Raw genomic sequence first — 22,923 nt, forward strand, 5'->3', positions numbered from 1 at the left:
TGTTTTAAGATGCGTGTCTTATGATTGAAAACAAAATTAAGGGCTTAAATTAGGAAATTATGCAGTATCCCCTTTACTCTCCTAAATTAATACCATCAGCTTATCACCTTTCCAGGTTGTTACAAAATTATTATCTTACATGCTTGCACTATTCGCACGGTAATTGGACAAGCGACAGTTTCGAAGAAAAAAGTAAAAAAAGGAGCGACTTTCGACTCGTTATTCGCTTATCACATCCTGGTTCCGTTAAAAAATGATGCCTAACTGAGGCTACGAACAGAAAATGCTTCTCTGGGCAACGCGTTCTGATAAATATCGGAGGCACGATAATAACTGATAAAACTGCGGTGTGTTTCGTGTCCCCTTAGTCGACCGCCAGATATCCGAATCAGTTAGCAAAACCGAGTGTATACGATGATCGGTCTTCTGTTCTCTATACTATCTTTAACCCGGACCACTATAGTCTACATTTCGAACCGATGGTTCCACACTATGGACAATTTTTACGCAGTGGACAATCAGGTAACGCGTTGCCTTCTGTTGCGTTTGGTGCGAAGTAGTCCAATTAATGGGAACATATTGTTCCTCTTATGCTAGAAAAGAAAAGTTTCACATTTCGAGTAAATTGGCTCCTATCTAGTGTTTGTTAAAGTTGTACTTGATTTTAGGTCCTTTACAATTAATATAAATACGCTTGTTGTGTGTGTTGTAAATGCATAATTCTGCGTGGCACACTGAGGGAGATCTCTCTGATGATCGGACGTCAATCTGTTAAGAAAGTTATATATTTTCCGCGTACTATACTCGATCGTTCTTGCAAAGGATGCGTAGTGCGCTTAATCATTATGCACGGTGTTCACTTGACAGTTTTACTCTCGAGCGTCGGTATCGAGAATTAAGAGCTCTTTCGTACAAGCTAAAGGAAGAGCCTTCATGTTGGAAATTGTCTCGTCGCTTGTAAAGTCATTAAACTCTAATGTAATCAAACGACTCGGTTTACACTGTCGGTCACAAGTGTTGGGACACTTGACTTAAACGTTGCCAATATTTGGACCATCGTAACTCTGTGAAAATAAGTCGTATAATAATATAATAATAATTAGTGCCCGCCTTGTATTCTATACATTTTATATTGAAATTGTATTCCCGCAGTTAAAGTCCATTTTGTCCGTGGTTTCGTGGTTGTTTGAAAGTCGTCCGTGTTTTCCGATCATCGACAAAGATATCAGCGTGAGTAAGATGAGCGTCCTTTGTTCTTTCGTGATCTAATTCTTCCTTATCGCGACCCGAAGCTTCTAGATTTAGAACTACCTACATTCCCCGGAAGCCGCCACTTCATCCGAGTTTTCTTACGCCGTTATCGGCCACGTTGCTGTCAAGAAACTTGCGAATCCCCGAAGAAAAATCTGAGGGGGAATACAGGATGCACGTCGCGGTTAAACAAAGCAGTTTCATCAAGATAAGGAAACGACCTAGAAAGATAACGACAGAAAGGAAAAACTGTCGGTGAATCATAGAATAAAGAAAACAGCAAAGTTCGATCAACGCTACCTCTACCAAAGATGTCGAAATACGGACAAACCCTTCGTTATCATTTATACCTTGATCGAAATTTTCTTCTACACATATAAGAATTCTGTCCATCTTTGATTTCGTCTAGCTGCGCGTCGTGTCGTTTCGATTTTCATTGTTCGATGATAAACTCGGGGAAAACCTAGTTTTATCGATTTGATTTGACACGCCGTGCCGTTCGTTCACCGTTTATCCGATAACGCGGGTGTTGTCATTCTGGTCGCAATTTTTGATGATCCATCGACGATCGATGATTCTCAACAGATTACACTGAGCGTCTGATTACACCGCATCGTAGGAAATCGGGTCACGGTCAGTGAGAATAGATGCGTTTTCCTGTTGCGTCGATCGAGTCACAGATATAACATTTCTGAAACAAACGATAACATTAGTCATTAGTGAATAAATTAATTCTTGGATTTTTCAGAAAATTCTTTTTTACTTTTAGAGCTCTTCGAATCAGGGCTCGTCTATTTCCTATTTAGCAAGATCACAAGCTACAAAGATGGCGAAACGCAAGCACTCCACCGATGTTATCTACATGCCTGGTACCTACGAGGAGGACGATGACAAAGAGTACGCTATAGGGTAAAATCGTCGTTCGCATCGTTAATCAACAAACAAACTTAAGTCGTTCGAGTTTAAAGTAACAGAATTATAAAAATTATTTGTTAGAATTTACGTTTAATTTAATCGATGTAATAAGATAGGGTTGTCCGGTAAGTGGCGTTATTGAACGTACAGTACAATGTACAGCAGGCCTGAAGAGATTAATGAACGGATCAAACGTATTCCGCGAAGCCTTTGTTCCACCGTGAGCACGACAATTGATCAATTCCGTTTGATCGGCGTCGGGTAACGATCTTCCTGTCTTCATTGATCACGGCGAATCTTGAAAACTATCCAAACAACAAACAGTTTCTTGATCGAATTAACAAAGAATGAAACGAAAAGGAAACAACGCGATCTTCAAAGGTTGATTTTACTCCTCTGAAATTGAACTCGGCTAGCGAAAGAGTAACGTGTTATTATTTTTTTGTTTGTGCACGTTATGCTCGCGAAAAAAGAAAGAAACGTTATAGATAAAAAATTTACGAATAAACGCTTTGTTCTAAAGTCCTCGGAAACAATGTTACGATGTTTATTTTTTTTTTTGTATTGTAGCAAGTCGCCGATCATCGTTAAGTTACCGGTTAGCAGAGACGCGATTTTCTACAAAATGGATCACAAGATGCGTGGAAAATGCGTAATACTAAATCACGATACCTTCGATTCGGAAATGCTTCAGCCACGAAAAGGATCTATGATCGACGTGGAAACGATAACGGAGACCTTTAGCAACCTGGGCTTCACAGTGATGGACTATTCGAATCTTCCTTACGAAGACATCGAAACGAAGATGATAGAACGTAAGCGTTTTAAAATTCATTGGAAGGCGTCTCTCCTTCTAAAAAAAAAAAATTTGAAATTATCTGTTTTGTAGTACAGTAATTTTCTGTCGTTCTTTTCTTTCGATGGTAGTGAGCGAGGACGATCACAACGACAGTGATTGTATTTGCATCTTCATACTAACGCACGGGAGGACCAACGGACTGATACACGCGAGAGACTATGCTTTCTCGTTAGTCAAACTCTGGGCGCCATTCACCACGGATAAATGTGCCTCGCTTGCTGGAAAACCGAAGCTTTTCTTCATCCAGGTAAATCAATATTTCTTCTTTGCTGTCCCGATTAAACGTCATATTTAAAGCGCGGACGGGGGACGCTCGAAACCTCGAAACGTTTTCTTATTTTTATCGTTCGAAACTCTCGAAACCCGAGGAAATTTTAATTTTTATATTCTGTTATATTCTGTTATATTCTAAGAAATAAATGTACTGAAAATCATGGATAATCGTTACAACAAATGAGAAAAGAAACCGTTTTGAATCTCTTGGTAGATCTAACGTTAAATGATTGTTCCGATCGTTTGCAGGCTTGTCGAGGCTCAAAATACGACGGTGGTACAATGGTTTATGCAAGTGGTAATACATCGGAAACAGATTCGGCCGCTACCGTACCTTATAAAATCCCTACGCACGCGGACTTTCTTTTCGCTTACAGTACAGTGGAAGGTAAAGTTACCAGTCGTATACAAGCTAAAAAACTGACAAATTTACATATCGGTGAACGTCGAATGCGTACGAGTCATTTAACGTTTATAAATATTTTTCAGTCGATCGAAATGCAAAACTTTTTACGTATCAGAGGCAAAGATAAATGGACTTGCGCCGTTTTCGTAACGAACAATTTATAACGTTTGCGTTATCGGTGTTTTCAGGTTTCTCTTCGTGGCGAGACGCGGAGTACGGCACGTGGTACATACAGTGTTTGTGCAAAGTTATACAGGAATATTGGGAGACGACCGATTTGCTGAAAATGTTGACGATAACAGCGCGTACGGTCGCTAACGATTGCACGTCCACTCACACCAATCCAGCCAAAAACAATCAGAAGCAAATGCCTTCTTTGACTTCCACGTTGACCAGAGAGGTCTTCTTCACTAAAAAAAAATAATTAACGTTCAATGACAGTACGATGAAGTAATTCTTTTAAAATCTCCGTTATTTTTTTTTTTTTTAATTTTATACAAATTGCTGATACCAAACGACGACGTAATGAAGCGAACAAATTATGTGCTCAATTATTCGTAGGTTCTGTACTTTAATGCGCAGAAAATAATTTGATCGCTCAAACGTTTCTTCGTGTCGATCTTTGGCCACGTGGGTCGTTTAATTGTGATAAATGGACGAAAACGCATTGATAGCTCAATCTTCTCAGCATCGGCCCACGTTGTCGCGTGCTATTTTAAGTAGATAATCCAGGCTCTCGTTATTAATAGCTAATTTATTATACATTTGTTAGGATAATCGTAATTCGACTGTGCGTGTATATTCCGTTAAATTAATATTATTTGTTTATTTGTTTCATTTTCATACGAAGCGTTTAAAAGCAGAACGCGGCACAATTTTTATAATATTATTATCGACAATTGTACTATTTTTGTTTTTGTTAACAACGACGACGATTTACCGTTTTCAGTTATTTTGATTCCCTTCGGTCTTCATTTGTTTTCGAATATTGCGCGCGCCTTGCGAAACAAAGAAGCACAGTGCGATATTTTAGCATCCCAGAAATTCAATTATTATCAAAATTCGATCGTGATTGTAAAAATGTCGCACCGTACGAAAGATAGAGTTTAATATCGAAAATCAAAGACTAATTAAATAAACATTTTTAAGAAAAAATAAAATGAAATGATTTTTTCTGACATCAGAAGTTTGTTTTAAATGCGTGGAAATGATCTCGCAAGTTGGAAGATACTTGTAAAGTTGAATCTTGATCGGTAGATGGGTTCTTCCGAAGCGTTCTCAGCGACCGGAATTATTTAACTCGCGGAATATTTCTACACCGATGGACGAAACTTCTTTTCCTCTTCAGTGTTTCTCTAAAGATCGTTTCATCGTTTCTCTGGAATATCCCGGCGGTGCCACTTCATCTTGATCTACAATTTCATGCCTATCTTCTGTTCCCGTTCTCTCTTCCGTTTTTTTCCGATCTTCGTTTCGCGTAACATTTCCCGTGAATCTCTCGACTACTTGTTCCTGCTCGTTCTTCCATCAGTATACATATGTATAATTGGCTCTCGGCACCGAACTCCTCGTTAACTTTAAACAAGCGATAGCGACGTGCCACCAATTACTTGTTAGGCTAAAAAAAAATCCTCTTTCACGGGAAACCGTGAACCAAGATCGAAACATACTCGATGATACTTGGATGACATAGTATGGCCAGAGACAGAGAAAAGTTTTAGAAATGAGATTTGTGACTTTGGAAATCATTTAAAATGGACTAGAAAAGTAAGTGCACCAAGACAATTCACTCGAGATTCCTTCGATCAGCGTCGTGCTCAGACGTCTCCAGATCGTATTTCCAGACAAGGCTATTCTCGTAATAGACAACGATCATCACCGTCGAACTGATTCAAATTGTTCCCCTTGTAGACAATGAAAATTGGTTAAACGCAGACGCAAGGTAATTGCAGCGATTAGCTAGACATTCGTTTCGTACTCGACGGATATTTTAACATGGAAATTGATTGGTTTTTTAAACAGAAAATCCCATAAAAATGCGTAATTCCATTACGCTGTCTGGTATTTTACCAAGATATGGTTTCAACTGGTAATTTTTTGTTCCGGTGTACAAAACAAATTATGTTGCTCGGATATTCCACGTGTTAACAACCTGACCTTTTCAAAAACTTTGTCTCGATAATAAAAATAATTAGAGCACGAGTAAAAAGCGACAGAACCTTGGACCTTATCCATTATAAAATTCCTTCGCTTCACCCTTATCGGGGACAAAAACAAAGCGCCGATTTAGGTCATCGAAGGTCTTATAAACAAAATTTTCCATCAACTAATTTATTGCACACATTCTGCGCCGATTGGAAGTTTGCAGTTGTGTCGTGGCTTGAAATTCTTATACGTATGTATTTCCGGTTAAGTTGAGGCGACGTTTAATAAATTTCAACCAGCTTTAGTTTTTGCTCAACTGAATCATATAAAACTGTGCAGTGGAGTTGCAATTTCTTGTTTTTTAGATGGGATCGTATATTTTTTTTCAAGTAGATCGATTCTTCTCTCCGTTTCGAGAATAAAAGCATTAAAGGAAGGTGTTCGGAAAGTGAATACTTGATGAGATATTTTAAATGCAGGGACGGTTATTGGATGGCAGAATGTTTAAATATCTCTTTGAATAAAAAAGCATACGCCTTATTAAGTATTCATTTTTCGAACATCTTCCCCGAATACTTTTATGCACAAAATAGCGAAAAGACTCTTTTTTCCTCTACCCTTATCTTCTATCTTTAATGAACCCCTTTGATCAAACTGTATCGGCGTAGTCTACCAGAGTTAGGGAAAATTCTTATTTATATAAGTCACTATAAGCCATTTAAAATCAAAACTTCTACGAAACGATTCCCCCTTTCTGGAGGTCCTAAACTTAAGAAAATCAAATATTCTAGCCGAGCATTCACCATCGAGTTTGCAAAGCCGCTTGACAAACATATCCTTGCAGACTTATCCCCAATGTAGGTTTCTACGTTCCTCCGCGAGCGACTAATAAAGCGTGTCCGATCTATCATTCGCGTTACGTTTCTTCGGCCGGAATCCGGAAGAACGCCAGCTGGTGTTGTCGCGTGTCTTTCATTTTCTCGTAAATCGGTATTCCAAACACGTCCCGCGAAACATTCTATTGTTTTCGGGTTTCGTTCGTACAAATATTCAGACAAGTCATAAATCGTTCTCGACTATATCAAAATACACAGTGTCGCTAACAAGTGAAAAACGATATGGCAGAAGGTAATTCTTTGGTGGTCTTGAGAAGTGCAATTAGTTTGGGTCATACACTAGTCTCCAGCTGTTTGGACGATTCGATTTTCTCACGGTTATAAAATAACATTGAAACGGATGTTGTTAACAACACCATTTCCTACCACTATGAAATCCCCTTGCCATAGAATTGCATCGCTACAAGCCAAATGGGTGGTCAAAATAGCGGTACAGGCTCCGTCCACGGCTGATCTAGATCATTACTATAAATGTCCTACGTGTACCATGACCCCTACTACTAGCGACAAAGCTAATCCAATGATATATATCCATTAATACTGACACGTTCAATTCCTAAGCATCCGGCTGTAACATTACAGTGGAAAGAGTATTTCTACATATATAAATTTTCGACAGACGCGTACAATAAATCTGTTTATTAATCAAATCTCTATTCGACGAGTAACGACTAAAAGGATTACTCAACTTTCATTCCATGATTAAAATTTTTATCTATTGTATATAAATTTTGCCCAGCTTCGATACAACATGCTGATACAGTTTGACCAAATGCGTTAGAAACCTTATACGAGGTGCAATTACGGAATTGCTTCCGGTTCGTTGGAGATGGAAGATAATGGTATATGAAAAAATGAAGGATGTAGCAAGGTTCAATAAATAAAAATTTGGTCACCGAGCGTCGCTAGAGAGTCCCAGGTTCGCGCGAGATTGTTTGGCATCGTAACCACCGCTGGTTTACGCGGCGAATGGAACACCGAGGTCTGTGTGCGTTGGTTCGCGTAGGTTGCGGAGGACGATGACCAGGGTCATAGTCGAACTCGGTGGAGCACTTTCAGCGTCGACGGGTATTCGGGAAGCCGCGAATAGGGCCGACGGTCGCGGCGAGGGCGGAAGTGGAAATAGAGTGGGAGTCGGCGTTACTGGCCGTGGAGCGTACCCAGGAGTTAGGAGTTTGCGCGAACAGATCAATACTGCCCCCGCACGTGGATCTGCCCCCTCTCTATTTTCACCGTGCTCTCGCTGCCAACCCCCTACCCTCTCTCCCTTTCTCCCTCCGCCTTCCTGGTCCTCGTCCGTTTCGCGTCTCTTTCCCTAAAAAAATCTCACGTCTAACCCCGTGTCGTTGTCGTCCTCTATCCCTCAACCACCCTCTCCCCGCCCTATCCTCTTCTCAGGCGTATTCGTATTCCCGTTTCTCCTCCTTTCGTCCCGAGTACGCGACGTCTTTTTCTACTTCTCTAATCTCGTATCCTCGACTTCCGTCGTCCTTTCCGCGCTTTCCTCTCTTTTCTCTGGCGTCCAGCCGGTCGTCGCTAACGCGCCGCTTAATTCCTCTCCTCGCTTTCTCACCCTCGTGCCCTCTGCGCCCTTGCGCCAACACACTCCGACGAGGCTCCGTTTCTGGGGCCGAGCGAATCTTTGCGCGCGCGCCCGCCATAGGTACATATGCCCCCCGTCTTACAGCGGAGATGCTTCTTGGCCACGAGTTGTCTTTCCTCCTCGTCTTCAATCCCCGTCCAACCCCTCCGCTCTACCGTTCTGTATCGCGTCGACGGCTCTTTCTTCGACTCACGGCACGGGTCAACGTCGTGTTCCATCGAGGCTCGTGGTCCAACCTGAAGAGATTGAACATTTTATACGAGTAACGGATTACCAACGAGAATGTGGCGATCGTTCTGTTCGATGGAACATAAATTTCATTCGTTCGCCGGTGAGAGGATGTTTAAGAGAAACGGTCTAACACGAGATATCATTTAAATATAGCACGCCGCATGGGAGAAAGAACAATATATTCCAAGCGTGTCTTTCTTATCTGCAACGGCCGGTATCTAGGGGATGAAAACATGGTATCTAAGGCCCTGGAGGGATCAAATCTAGTTAAATTTGTCATTGAAAAAATACAGATATGGATCATCGCATAAAAATTGAAGTTTTATGGTCAACCAATGTGTCTTGTAAGGCTTTGGAGAATTATACACCTCTTTCTATAATCGCCTTAAAAATAACGAAATCCGAAGTTATTGTGATAACAAAATGTATTTCGAAATTCGAGCGAAGAAAAAGGACAGGGGTATAATAGCGGTTTCGACCTATGTTTGCTAGTAGACCCATCGGTATTTTAGTTTGAAACTGACTATTTGAAACGGCATTTACCGATGGATCCCTCGTATATTACTAGCGGTTTGTCCGTCTTTCAGGCGTTTTAGCACACTGTGTTGTCTGCACGCGGTCGTTGCGCTTTCTCCACTCTCCTCGCTGCAGTTTTCGCTCAGCGAGGTGCTAGCCTCGTTCTAAAATCCGTTCAAGCCTGGTCTGGCTACTTTCATCCTACCACTTGTTCGTCGATGCGTGCACGCGTCCCTTCGGGCCCTCTCTCTCTCTCTCTCCCCCCCTCTCTTTATCGCAACGTACGACCCTTCTCTATTTGCATCATCGTAACCTCCCCCGGTCTTCCTTTTATCTTTCTCCGCGTTCGACCCTCTTTCACCCTCTCTGTGCTACCCCTAGCCCAGTATCTCTGTTTTCCTCCGTTCAGCCTGTCTCTGTCCCAACCAGCAGCCTGTTCCTACTTTCGTCTCCGTCTTGCTTCGATTCAACATCCACCCCCACTTCCTAGAATCTCTCCAGTTTTCTCTTTGCTCTCGCTAGACTCTATCCCGGCATGCTTTGTCTCTAGCGTTCTCTCCCTCTACCTAAACTTTCGACTATCGTTTTACCCCGCTGTTCCTAGTAGTTCCTCTTCCTGTTTCTGCGCGCGGTTTCTCTATCCCTCCGCTTCGTCAGGCTCCCTCGGTGTCTCTGTCCTTTGGTTTCCAACCCCTCGTTCAACTCGCGATCACCCCGCTTCTTTCTACACACACAATGCTCTCCGTCTCCGTCCCGTTCGCGCTCCTAGACCTCCCGTCGTCGCTTCTATTCCGCGTTCTCTCGTAGCTTCTTCTCTGTTTAAACACGGCTCTCCTCTGTCGCAGTTTCCCTTGATCTTTCCCTTTGTCGTATCGCTCTGTGTTTGCAGTTCTACCTGGCCCTCTTAATTCGTACCGCCTCTATCCCGCCCTTCTGCTCGTACGATCTTCTATCCTCGATCCATCCGCCACCGTCGCTTTCTATCGTTGCTTCGGGGTTCAGGTTCTTAACGGGATCTTTCGGTCTCGATTTTCTTTTTTTATTTCGTTTCCTTCCAGGGAACAGGCTTCGAAAATATAAGTGCAAACTCGTTTACTTCGATTCTGAAAAGTAACCAAATTATAGAGGTTTGAAAACGTTTGCTACCCACAGTAGCGAGTAGTTGGTTGAAAATAAAACTTAAGAACCACCGCTCCATTCTTCTTCCTTTGTTTCGCCATTCTCGCGTTGTATCTATGCGTCTCTCTATTTCATTGCACCGTATAATTCTTCAACCTCTACCGCGTTTCATTTCGCCGTTCGAAGCTTTTTCTCGTTTCTATTCATGGTCTGTACACCACAAGTTCTCCAAACTTTTCTCTGTTCTCGTTTTATCCGATGCTTGGTCTCTTTGCAGAATTTAAGGTAAAATCGCTACAACTTGAAACAATATTTCGAACATATCGTACAATTATATCGTCGCTATAAAACTTATTTGGTATTTCATTAAAATGATGATAATCAAATAAAATATAGCCGAGCATGCGGTATCGTTTTGTTGGAAAAGAGTAGGTGTTTTGGTCTATAATTTTCCTCGGTTTGTCTATATCGCGAGTCGTTGGTCTTCCTCGTCCCGTTCCTCCGCTGAACGTTACCCTCCTCGACAGCTTCTATCTTTATCTCTCTCCCTCTGCGGCACGACCCCCTGGCAAGGTGGCGGGTCCAGCGCGCAGATCGTGTCAGCCGTACGGGATGCTGAGTCTGGAGTAGATTCAGTCGTACGCTTGGCTCCCTCCCGACGCCGCCGTCTGTTCGCGTACGGTCGCCGTTAAAAGCATCCGCGTGCCGTCAGAGGCGACGATTTCCTCTTTGCCAGCGTTCGCCCGTCGTGTCCTCTTCCCGGCGAGAAACATCCACCTCCTAGGATTTCGTTCCTCGAGTTCCTGTCGGGAATCGAGTCGAGGCTAGCATGGGGATTCTCGCGTGAGAGGCGTGTTCCGGGGTAAGTCGCCATCGTTACGTTTCTTCCTTCCCTCGATCGGAGGGTGAATCGGGGACGGTCTCTGTTGGCTCCGTAGGATCGAGCTCGGTCTTGAATATCTTCCGTTGGATATGTTTGTTTTGGGGACGTTAACAACGGTGCACGAGACCCTACGGAATGGGGTATGCCTGTCGTACAGAGCTGGGAAAATTTTTCATTTGCGAAATTATGTACTCCACGAAGCGTTCCTTTTGTTCGAATTAGCATCGTGTGCATATCGTGGCCGGTAATCGATGTTAGAATCGAATATGTATGAGTTATTGAATAGTTTGTTATTCGAACGAATAATTCAACCAATTTTACTTTGTGATGAATTTAAACTGAACGAGTAATTGCTCTAGAAAATGGCTCCGGAGCTCTGATTACAAATTTCGGGAGCGCAAACGTGCCCCTGGTCTTTACCAGTTAATGATATTTAATATTTTTGATTGATCCAATGTTCTAATATTTAGAAAGAACGTCAGAGATCGTTGGTCCTGCGAGGAATAAATTGAAACGTGGTTATTATTGTGTTTGAAAGTTTTACTTTGATTATACTATATCTATGACGATAGAAAACTTTCTTTGATATAAAAAGTTTGGTAAAAGGACATCCTAGGATCTATTATCTAGATCCTAATAATATTTTGTTCGGAAGGCAAACGCGTGCCTTTTTCAAATAATGTTTTAGGTAACGGTATTTGAAAATTGGCTAGGTCTGCTGTCGAACTACATTTAGCGCAATCGATAATTTCCGTTTCGTTGAAATGTCCATTCTGTCGATGCGATGCACGCTGAGTACAGAATGCGTTAAGGATAGGATCAACGAAGGTACGAAGGGTGAGTCACGCATTTGGGGTGGGTTGTGTATCCTTTCTCTGGTTGAAAGCGGAAAGAAATGGCAGAGAAAATATTTGAACAACGACACGTGTGACTGTAACTCACACGTTACAATTGAAACAAATTATAATTGAAAATTCATTAACGAAAATAAAAGGATAGTCTTAAACTTTCGTTCTATACCGTATACCTTAAATGCACGTTGAAGGAATAATCCAATTCCGATATAATGTCGCAAACATCTGTCTAGAAAATGATAGCTCTCTTAGCCTTCGGCTTTTATCTCTGGAGCGTTGGTTGTTTCAAGAGACTCGATTACCGCTCGACCATTTCACGAGCTTAAAGAGCATTCTATGCCACGGTGCCATAAACAATCTCTCCCTTGATTCGGTCTCTTCCCCCTCTTCGTGGCCTTTATTCTCGTCACTTCGCGGTAACAACATCCGTGATCAGGGATATCTCGACCTGAAAATATTTAAGTAATTGAGCAACGAATTTCCCGGCGAGAAAGCAGCCCCGACAAGTCCTTAAACTTCTAACCCCGGTCGAGTCGTTTAAACCTCCGGCTCTCGTGTATTTCTTCGGCGTCTCGTTTCTTTATTCTGCCCGATCTCTTCAGAACCCGCTCCGCGGCGCGGCGGGTTGCAGACTCTGTAAACGCTTTTCATCCGTACCGATTCATTCGCGTTTTTCGACAAAAAAAAAAGAACAAATTCGTAACGAGCCCGCTACCCGGACTATTTATTCTCGAGCCCGGGCTCGTTTTCGCTCGTTAATTATTTTTCGTTATACGTAATTAGTAAGCAATTTCGGGTAACGAACGACACCCTCTGTTCTCGGATCGGCGATGGGACCGATTCGCGTACTCATTAAGGGTAACCGCGGCGCTTCAGAATTTTTCATTTCGTCACTTTTGCCTCGCTCTTAATATTTATTTAGCATTACGTTCCTACGAAATTAGTAGCTGCGATCGTTTCGAATTTATCTAGCTTACCCCGTTCACCAGATAATTACTCTTTACCCTATTAAATCTTTCACAACGTGTTAAAAAGCATTGATCGTCCGAACACAATAATTGCGAGGGTACGAATATTAGAGAAAAAGCATTATTTTTTAATTTTCCTTCCGTCAACCAATGGGGAAAAACGCGCATCCTCCGCCGATTGGTTGCATCGAATGTAAATTTATTGATTGCTCGTTTTAGGTATTTCGAAAGCTCTAATGCGATGTTTCTGATTAAGTAGAATATGTAAATTACCGGATATACTTGTTTTAATTGGTTCGCGAAAAGGGTTGGAAAAGGAGAGAGGGGTGCGGAAGAGCCGAAGTAGAAAAAGAAAAAGAATCGAACCCGCCCCGTGAAATCGAATTCAGATTCAATTTAACCGGTATTTAATCGAATAACTAAATTTTTCATCGCTAATAGAAGAACTCATTACCAACGAAATGTAAACGTTGCCGTGGCGAGAAATTATTTTCTAATAAATATACAAACGAAGGAAGCCTCGAACTACGCGGATTCGTGCTTTCGTTTACTTGATTGTAACAGTTTTATCCATTTAAATAATTTGTATTCAAGCCCCATAAATTGATTTAAAATGAATAGTGTTTCAAGATATAAGGATTTCTAAAACATGGAGTTCGGTTGGTTGCTTTTGCCCGTTGCAGTGGGCGACGGAAGGCTTTGCTGCACGAAATGGAACGGAAATATCGAACTGTAATGGAAAAAAAAGAAAATGTTGACGCGTGTACGTGTTTCGTCTTTCGATTAAATCGAGTGCATCGAGAGCCAGCCGTGCTACTCTCGGTCACGCGAACTGGAACAACACCGACGCGTGGTTTTCTCAATTTTCTCCGTTCTCGCGTACGGTTTTCAGATACCCGAAAAAGAGCAGCCCCGATACGAATTAATAATGCCGTGCGAGAGGAGTGCAGAGGATCGGCTGAACTTTATGTGAGTACACCGTCCCGGCCGGGTCATGACCCGACGACCCAACGTGTCCGATATCTGGGCCACACTTGAATTTTAATCCACGCTGCAATTGCCACCGCGGTCGATTAGCTCTCTTCCACCGTTTGCCCGACGAGTTTACCGAGCTTTAACTTTTGCTACGTGTCTGCCTCCATGCCTGACTGCCCGGTTGCTTGCTTTCCGCGAACCTTCCACTGAAAACGATAACCAAACTGTGCGAATTTTATTGGATACAGTTCTTCCATACGATCAATACCTAAAGCGCCACCGACGATCGCGAAAATCGGCCAACTAGCGATACAATAACGCGCTTACACAGCTTTTTCCATACCAAATCAACCCTTTCCCGGATTGCATTCACCATTCTGAAAATTAAATTGTGTTTTTAAAAGTCTGTTAAATCTGTAAACTATCTTTCACGTTAAAATATAGGTTCTTGAAGCATACCAATATTATTTCCTTTCAACGAACAAGATAAGATGATTTTATCGACGAATCTTGAGTTCTTGTATTTTATCCAGCACCGGGGGCTATTACCAACCCTATTCAAGATATCCAGAAGTCTGTGAAAAGTAAAATCAGAGCAAGTTAAACTTCGATACGCCCCGTAGAATATATTTCTTTCAATACTTGGCATTTATTCTTGCTCGTCGATAGAGAAGATTCGAGTTTCCGTATCGAATAATTCAAGTTGGACTTTTTAACGAATATCAAAGACGAATCCATTGCCGTAGAATATTATTAACAATATAATATTAGTAGAAAATGAAATACGGTGATCGTTGAACAATCAAGATATCTATCAGAACAGTTTAATGAATATACCATGAATGTGGTTCCGTACCTTCCATACTATTAAGTTTCAAGCCTCCTCTCCTGTCTTGTCTCTCTATTATTATATCTCCCTCCCAGTCAATTCAACATTATTATTTCCCATTTCTATATGGTATACCTGTTACGCATATTTATTTACATAAAGGAAGAAACGCGGTACAGATTGCTGAAGAAAAATTTATCAAGTACAAGTAGACGATACTACGGTTGATTTTATTGACTTAATTCTTCGTTAAATTTCGTTTTTCTTCGATTTTTGCAAACTCTTTTGTCGTCGTCATAAGTGTCAAAGTCTGAAATCGGTTCGTTGATAAGTAACCAAGAACGAATCGTCATTTCCGCGCTACAAGAGGCTTGAAAGGGAGAACAATCAAGAGTGTCAGGATTGTTCTGTCGATACTGATTAAGAGGGCCGGAAAATTAGTGTCGGACAGATTCCAGCGTTGAATGGGTCTTTGTGAACGAAGAGATGCTCGCACCCCAGCTTTGCACGCTTCAAAACACGCATGCAATTAGCAGTCGTTCGTCCCCACCCTGTTAGTTAATGAATCTTCTTGGCCAACAACTTGAGAATTTTTTTTATAGTTTTCCCTTATGAAATTAGATATATTTTAATACTTATTTAATCGTTTGACGTACGAGCAAACTTCGTCAAAACATTTTACCACTTATTATACCACTTTCGATTATACTAGTTGAATCGTTTATGTGGCAAAGGGCAATTGCAAGCGTGCATGCGATACGAAACACAAAGATTACGGATAACGTTCGAAGCGATTTAATTGCAGGGGAGCACACGATTATCCCAGAAGAGGACAAAAGTAAAGGCGCAAAGATGGGGGTGTACGTGTTAGGTATAGTTGGCGTGATCGTGTTTTACGTGGCTGTGCTGGGTGTCGGCATATGGGCGGCCGTCATCAAGGAGAAGAAAACTCAACAAGGCCAGGATGCCATGATGCTAGCGAATCGTGGCCTCGGCCCGCTTCTTGGTGTTTTCACCCTAATTGGTAAGCAAAGAAACGCCTTTTACCCCTTTGCTCGGGACATTTTTCATTTAGAACGTTAAACACGGAGCGTATTGCGGCCAGAAAGAAACATCAGCTTCGGGTAAAATCTTTCGTTTTTTAAATTAACGCGAGAAAAACTTGAACAAGAGAAACTAATTAATAGAATCAGTTTAATCGTTGATCCCTGAAATTTTCCAAAATTTATTTTTCGCCTTATTTACGAGCGTTCCACAAAATTGGGGATGTATGCTTGACGGACGTTCCTCGTTATACTATATTTGCATTTTATGCAAATGCAATATGCGCTTCCACTTGTTTTTTAAATTGAGCTATGCATTTTCTTTTTGCATAAGTCGAGTCTTTACGTTGTCCCACATATAAAAAAGTGTTCTGATATGACCACTGAAAATATTGCATATTTTTCATTTTATAAACACATTTCCTGCCATTGCTAGATCAGTGTTTAAATCGCGTCGTTTATCAAATCAAGTTCCATGGAAATAGTTTCGATTATAAGTCTATATACTATATAATGTATAGTTCAGATATTCCAGTTATTAGGAGAGGGTCGAGTTTAAAATAGATCTACTCTAGCTAGGATTATCAGAATTTGATTCCAGAATCTAATTATTCTTTCCGAAACTATAAGTCTACTAATCCATGCAAAGAGGAACTCGATTCAACGCAAATATTCCCAGCCAGGATTATGAGATTATCGTTCTGAAATCCTACCAATCCTATTGAAACAACAAATGTTCTCATTGCGGATCTACATAACGAGGATCGTTGAAGCGTGATTTTTAAATCACCAAGTCGTTTCAAGTTGTTTCGTAACTCTTTCAAAGAACCGGGCAATTACTTATGACACGATAGAATAATTTCTCGAGGCTCCCCGACCCCCGCCAACTGTGCCCTTTGGCAAGTATTTTCCAAAACATTTCCACCCCATCTCCGATACTGAGATCTCCGTCTCGATCGACGTAACAAAAAAAATTCTCGTCACAGATACCCTCTCGATGTACAATAACGCAATTCCCGGATCGTCCCATCCTCGGCGAAGCGATCGGCGCTGCTTCGGAGACGAAACCGGCGGAACGGGTAACCCGTGAATCTCGCAATTACGTTAACCGTGCGAACGATTGTCGAATTCGACGGGGAACGTTTCAACTTAACGAGGAAAATCCGCCAGGACGCCTTCTCTTCTTTCAGCCCCTTTTGCTCGCGCGTCGCTTTTTTCTGTTTTTTTTTTTTTATCGGCGAACCAGTAGGCAGTAGGACACCGGGGAAATCCCGCTTTCTCGCCGCGTCAATTGCATTTCTCGGTCGGCCGTTCCCTCGCATCGGACGTTTATTCATAGTTCGTCATCCTTTTGTCCCGTTTATTCCTTTCGCTTACGCGCTTTCATTCTGTCGGACATGCCCGTCCGCGGCGTCACCCAACGATTCGTCTTACGATTCAACCGTGCCCCATTTCTGCGGTGAAAATCATTTTCTGCGTCCCTCCATTACCTTAATGGACGCCCCAGTCTCTGCCCCCCTCCCTAACGGTGGCGGTGAAAACGCGGCACGGAAAATACGCTACCGAGGCATAATTATCTCTATTCTCCGGGACGCTCGTCTCCGCGTCTCTCCGCTCTCGACTCTGAATGGCGAAAGCTCCACCCACGATGGAAGGGTTCGCGGAGCACGCGTTTCGCCGTTTACTCGCGTTACCCGCGACGCTCGGTCAGCATTAGAGACGCCCGCGGTTGGAAAAAAATCCACGGGTCGTCGGAGCAGTTTCGTGCCACGAAACAAGCTTTGCCGCGACACGCCTAGAGATACGCTTTTCGCCCGGGGACGATAAGAACCGTGATCGTTATCGTGTCCCATTTTCCCTTTTCTCTTTTTATATACATAGTTTTTTCTTTGTACGTCCCGCAACTAACTACGCGACCACGCACCGATGCCCGGCCAAACAACCAATGGCCAGGACGTAACGACGCTGTCTAGATGGACAGAGATACGTATAAATAATCTGCAGTTTAAATTGCGGATCAAAATCGTCGTTGACGAAGATTGAAAGATCCGTTATATGACCCATAAAAAAAAAAAAAGAAGAAGCTCAATGTTTTTCCCAATACACTGTCCCAGCCATCGGCTGTTCGACCTTTGTCCACTGGTAATTCACGAAGCGTTTCCAGATCACCGGTCTCGACCCGTACGTAACATTTTCCCTCGAAAGAGCGATCGTCTCGCTTGATCGAAGCACTAATCGAAAAAACACCGTGCTTTTCATGCGAAGCCACGTGGGTAGGCGGCGCCTACGTGAACGGGACCGCGGAAGTCATGTTCACAAGAGGATTGGCCTGGTGTCAAGTGCCCTTCGGTTACAGCCTCAGCCTGCTGTTCGGTACGCCATCGGTAGACCTTCGAACACGCATTAGCGTCTAGTGTAACCTTAACCCTTTAACTGCCACGCACCTGGAGGGTGCAAAGGGGATGATGATGATAAATCGATCAAGACACGGACGCGTTGAAATTATCAAGGCCGAGGACAATCCGACGCGCTAGGTAAATTTATCCCGTCCTTCCAGACCTCGACGAAGGTCTTTCCTTTATTTTTCTAACGAGCGCGTATCTAAATACGCGAACAATGTTTCTCTAAAGGCAGCTACCGCGATACGATCGAACGAAATCGATCGAAATTGCTCTCGTGCCGCGTCTGGAAGCAGCTGACGCTGACGCAGTGTCTAGGACCGACAGCCAAGAATAATAGGATTAGGTCAAGTCGAGGGGACGATTCACGGTACCGTCTAAGTTATTGTTTCACGAGATATTACTAAGAACGGAAAACTCTGTATAATTATCAACGGAAGGCTGTTTTACGACCTGATTATTGTCGTTTGCGTTACGTTGGATATTTTCATTCGAATAATTTCTCCATGAGAGCGTGGCAATTAAAGGGTTCGGTGTGTCGAAAGGTCATCCCTTTAGCAACGATTTTAAACGTAAATCGCAGGTGCTGTACTGTTCGTACGACCAATGAGGAAGGCCGAGCACGTGACCATGTTGGATCCGTTTCAAGAAAGATACGGCGCCGGTGTAGGCGGCTTGCTGTTTCTTCCGACGCTCTGCGGCGATCTGTTTTGGTGTGCGGCCATTTTGAGGGCCCTGGGCAGCTCGTTGGCCGTCGTCGCCGGCGTCGATCCGAACGTCAGCGTCTGTGCGTCCGCGCTATTGGCGGGCGTGTGAGTACATATCGAGCAATTTTAGATTCGTGCTTGGACCAACTTTCGAACGTTTACGAATTATTCGAGTAGTCAAAGCCTGCATAATCGACGTTGAACGATATGTCGCGAAAACTAATTTTTTCCTCCATTTTCTATAATACCGTATAGCATGTACGTACAATTTGGTTCCAAATCCCAAGGCGAATGGTTCAGTGTCGCCTCAATTGCAGGTACACTATGTTCGGTGGATTATATTCAGTCGCGTGCACGGATGCTTTGCAGTTGGCCTGCATCGTAATCGGCTTAGGGGTGGCTGCTCCGTTCTCTCTTCTGCATCCTGCGGTTTCCTTCGAGAAGAATTTAGCACCGGGCGAATGGTTAGGGGAAATAAGGAACGAAGACCTGGGCGAATGGGTGGATGGAATGCTGTTGCTGGTATTCGGTGGAATCTCTTGGCAGGTATCGAACATTGATGGATGATTTCAGTGTTGCACAATGTATACTGGATGCCATCGCAATTGTTCCTTGTTTTTAAATTGCACGCCTGAAAAAAATTATCGTCAGTGTATTTATAATCATCGTTCAATTAGAATAGTACAGTTTCAAATAAATTATTCAAAAAATAATCGTTTTGAACAATACGCGAAAATGTTATTCGCAAGAGCCGTTATTTATTTATCGCTACATGTTGTTTTCAGAGCTATTTTCAACGAATCTTAAGCATGCGGAGCACGTCGGTCGCCACGACGCTCTCAATAGCATCGATGTTCGGATGCATGATCCTTGCTTTCCCGTCAGCGTTAATTGGCGTGGTGGCCCGTGCTACGGACTGGTCGTTGATCGAAGGATTTAACATGAGTTTGCTGGTGAACGATGGAAACGCGGCGTTACCGATGGTTCTTCGATATCTGACACCTCAATGGGTCTCATTTGTGGGTGAGTTACATCCGTGAAATGGCTCGGTTCACAATTAAAATATTTTTACGTAACGATATACATTTGTTAGTTATATGTATACATTCTCCTCTTATATCAATCCTTGTTATTTACTTATTTTCCGGCTCAACAAATAAGAATAATTGTTTAACATTGTTACGTCCCGGTGCGCGTATTCGCGTAGGCGTCACTATGGTTCTCCGCAAAGAGTATTCCATCGCGATTATAAAAGTAATTCAGCGCATTCCGTCACGAACAATCATCCTCTTTCCGCGTTCTACCATGAATTACACCGCACCTCGTATTTTAGATTGTTTGAAAAACCAGGTCGAGTGACTGTAAAGAGTAAAGCTCGAGACGCATATGCGCGTGGAAAAGAGTGAATGAGCCCTACGAACGAACGCAGAATTCTTAGTGACCCGTGACACCCAGCATTTAGCATTTTGTGTATAAGTTGATTGTTTTTTAAAAATATTTCAGGGATTAGCAAGCATGTCGTTAAACTTCTTACTAGTATATTTATAACGATAATAACAATAATAATAATAATAACCTGATCACCCTTTGTATTTTGCGATCGATTGTCAGGTCTGGGAGCAATTTCTGCCGCGGTGATGTCGTCAGCAGATTCGGGTATATTGGCCAGTAGTTCTATGTTTTCCAGGAACGTCTACAGACTCAGTTTGAGACCGAAGGTGAGTACCAGGGACATCCATTGAAAGAAAGAACTCTAACGAGATCATTCTTCTTTCCTGGTCGTTACGTTTCAGGCGACCGAACGGGAACTGGGCTGGATACTCAGGATCTCTGTGATCGTGTTCACGGGTCTATCAACCGCAATCGCGCTCACGGTGGACAGCGTTTATTATCTGTCGTGAGTAAATCCGCTTCGATCCGTCGCAATGATCGTCGTGGTTCTTACAAGTTTCCAACTATTATTATTCAACAACACCAATTAACACGAGGATTTCATTCGTTTCAGGTATTTGTGCTCCGACCTTATTTACGTGGTGCTCTTCCCACAATTGTTAACGGTGATCCACTGGCCCTCTCTGGTCGACACTTATGGCTGCCTCGCCGGATACTTTGTGGCCGTTGTCTTGCGTCTTTGCGGTAAGAAAAACGAACATTTTAAATTAATTTCGACAAGCTTGACACACATCGATGATAATTAATAACTCGATTGTTCCAGGAGGAGAAAGGGGTTTAGGCGTGCCAGCATTGATCGAGTATCCGTTCTACGATACGGAAACTCAGACACAAAAATTTCCGTTTCGCACGGGCGCCATGTTGGCGGCTCTGTTCACGCAGCTAATCACCAGTTTTTTTACCAGAAATCTTCTCGGAAAGGGCTATTTTCCTCGATGCTGCGACGTCCTTAGTGTTTACTCGCCCGGGAAATCCAAGGACCAATCGGGGGTCGTGCAAAGCAGCTCGGGTGCTGCTTTGATGGAAACTTCTTCCGTCAATGTGAGCCATTTTTAACGATACCTCGTGCCAGAGATGGTCAAAATTGTTACCTGGATAAAAATTTCGAAACGTTATTGTTACTATGAACTTTTAAAAGATTCTTTGGTACGTACGTACAGCGATGCGCATTATCGTTCCTCAGAAATCGACCTCGGGAATGGATTCCTGCGACGGCGTCGGTCCCGGGAGCTACGAGGACGACCGTACGACCACGAACTCGGTCGAAGACATGACCGATCGCGGCGACAGCGGGACCGTAGGCGGCGATCCTTACGACAAAGAGACGCCGAGGATGAACAACGTTGGATCCGCCGTTCAGAAGGCGAACCAAAGTCTCCAGCATTTGCAGACCCTTCGTAACTCGATGCATCCTGGGCCCATGAGCATCAGACCCATTCCCACGCCCACTCACTACACACAGTTACAGAGCAACGAGATGGCCCGGGGACAAATTCTCGGCGTTCGAAACCTGCGTGGCTCCATGATGTTGCCAACCGATCGGCCAGTCGTCGCCACGAGCAACAACGTGGCCATGACTGCCGTTCCGTTGAGCTCAACGGTGGCTGCCCCGTTGACTCCAGGCCCCCATTACACCAGGACAACCGACATACCGATGGGCGTCGAGAAGACCAGGGAAATCGACAGGATCGGCATCGTGGAGAGGAGCAACGCCGAGTTCCAAAACGCCCCGGACAGCATGCTGACCACCATCGGGGCAAAGAAAAACGTCAAGGGCGTCAAGTTGGTTGGTATGGAAGGTGGGACACTGCGAAGACCGTCGTTGCAGGTGAGCGAGCCGGACGTGACGTGTCTGTAATATTTAAAAACAAACTGAATGATTCTTCTCCAACCCTCGAACGATGGACCGTCTTAGCGACTCTGGCTCGAATTTTATTTGTTATTCGAGACAATATTTACCGAACACTGTAATGAACAAGATATCCTATTCCGTAGCCCTCGATTAGCCGTGAACGTCGCTTAAACGTATTCCTTTCAGGATTTTCTTTTAAGAACAGTACAATGAATAGTTTTATTTATGCAAAAAATCTTGATTCTTTATGATTTTGTATCCATCCTGTTACCTTTGTTTGTACCGTTGTTTTATTAAACTGTGCGAGTAAACGTTGTTTCTTTTAAGTTTGTCAACTTCCTGTCCCCACGGTGGATGCTGAGAGAGGATGCCCTCGGCAACACTGTTCCCGCCTATTTTTCGTTACCGTTTTGCGCGCTTGTATTTCGTTTGTCGGCAAACGGTGACGTAGTTCCATGGTAACGGGGAAACCCGTTTGTTCCATTACCGTGTCCGTAGGGCACGTTCTCGCCGACACCGTCGGTGGAGCTCGTTCACATTTTGGACAGGAGACAGAGCAGCGGTTCCTACGGGCCTGGCTCGCTGTCCCCCGTTCCCATGGGGGTGGAAGCCTGCAAGACCCACGGAACGGCGCTGGAGGGTCAGGGTGGAAACGAACACTGTAGAATAAAGAGAGGCATCGTCAGGCACCACAGGTATCTATAATATACAAATTGGCTATGTCAATAAACGTTTTGCCCAAGAAGA

At 43.3% G+C, this 22,923-nt stretch overlaps 2 protein-coding genes and 3 long non-coding RNA genes across 10 annotated transcripts in view; 2 read left to right on the top strand and 3 right to left on the bottom strand.

Annotated features, from left to right (window-relative positions):
• LOC143340516 (uncharacterized) lies at positions 1-13,081 on the bottom strand. The gene is made up of 6 exons (XR_013079455.1): positions 12,125-13,081; positions 7,642-8,584; positions 2,839-3,019; positions 2,315-2,471; positions 1,602-1,942; positions 1-1,472 (listed from the first exon to the last, which is right to left on the bottom strand). It is a non-coding gene; the product is annotated as an uncharacterized LOC143340516 (long non-coding RNA).
• On the top strand, positions 419-4,869 carry LOC143340515 (caspase-1). The gene is made up of 6 exons (XM_076762578.1): positions 419-522; positions 2,021-2,160; positions 2,737-2,981; positions 3,094-3,272; positions 3,548-3,686; positions 3,893-4,869. The coding sequence occupies exons 1-6, from the start codon at positions 493-495 to the stop codon at positions 4,126-4,128; spliced, it is 969 nt and encodes a 322-aa protein (XP_076618693.1). The 5' UTR covers positions 419-492; the 3' UTR covers positions 4,129-4,869.
• Positions 10,737-22,923, top strand: part of LOC143340512 (high-affinity choline transporter 1) — a 17,467-nt gene continuing 5,280 nt past the window's right edge. The window contains exons 1-13 of one of the 5 annotated variants that reach the window (XM_076762569.1): positions 10,737-11,080; positions 13,812-13,888; positions 15,529-15,747; positions 18,032-18,139; positions 18,749-18,977; positions 19,190-19,418; positions 19,658-19,895; positions 20,484-20,590; positions 20,666-20,769; positions 20,878-21,008; positions 21,088-21,365; positions 21,508-22,152; positions 22,675-22,870. In XM_076762569.1, the coding sequence (XP_076618684.1) occupies positions 15,576-15,747; positions 18,032-18,139; positions 18,749-18,977; positions 19,190-19,418; positions 19,658-19,895; positions 20,484-20,590; positions 20,666-20,769; positions 20,878-21,008; positions 21,088-21,365; positions 21,508-22,152; positions 22,675-22,870 (2,437 nt within the window). In that variant the 5' untranslated portion in view covers positions 10,737-11,080; positions 13,812-13,888; positions 15,529-15,575. Of the gene's footprint in view, positions 11,081-13,082; positions 13,889-15,528; positions 15,748-18,031; positions 18,140-18,748; positions 18,978-19,189; positions 19,419-19,657; positions 19,896-20,483; positions 20,591-20,665; positions 20,770-20,877; positions 21,009-21,087; positions 21,366-21,507; positions 22,153-22,674; positions 22,872-22,923 lie in introns of those variants that run through there. The other 4 variants (XM_076762568.1, XM_076762565.1, XM_076762570.1 and 1 more) reach the window with 4 other exon arrangements.
• Positions 13,883-15,013, bottom strand: LOC143340518 (uncharacterized). The gene is made up of 3 exons (XR_013079458.1): positions 14,354-15,013; positions 14,163-14,271; positions 13,883-14,118 (listed from the first exon to the last, which is right to left on the bottom strand). It is a non-coding gene; the product is annotated as an uncharacterized LOC143340518 (long non-coding RNA).
• On the bottom strand, positions 19,369-22,372 carry LOC143340517 (uncharacterized). Of its 2 annotated transcripts, none has more exons than XR_013079457.1 (5): positions 22,284-22,372; positions 21,483-22,176; positions 21,289-21,415; positions 20,457-21,001; positions 19,369-19,503 (listed from the first exon to the last, which is right to left on the bottom strand). It is a non-coding gene; the product is annotated as an uncharacterized LOC143340517 (long non-coding RNA). The 2 variants fall into 2 exon arrangements; XR_013079456.1 differs by having other exon boundaries at positions 21,479-22,176.

This window comes from Colletes latitarsis, chromosome 3 (assembly GCF_051014445.1).
Source record: "Colletes latitarsis isolate SP2378_abdomen chromosome 3, iyColLati1, whole genome shotgun sequence".
In the NCBI taxonomy this organism is placed as follows: Eukaryota; Metazoa; Arthropoda; class Insecta; order Hymenoptera; family Colletidae; genus Colletes; species Colletes latitarsis.

Bases quoted from the DNA above. Each gene is read 5' to 3' on its own strand.
- LOC143340515 (XM_076762578.1), top strand. From the start codon at position 493: ATGGACAATTTTTACGCAGTGGACAATCAG. The intron at 523-2,020 runs GTAACGCGTTGC...TTTTACTTTTAG, and splicing joins TTTACGCAGTGGACAATCAG to AGCTCTTCGAATCAGGGCTC. The intron at 2,161-2,736 runs GTAAAATCGTCG...TTTGTATTGTAG, and splicing joins GACAAAGAGTACGCTATAGG to CAAGTCGCCGATCATCGTTA.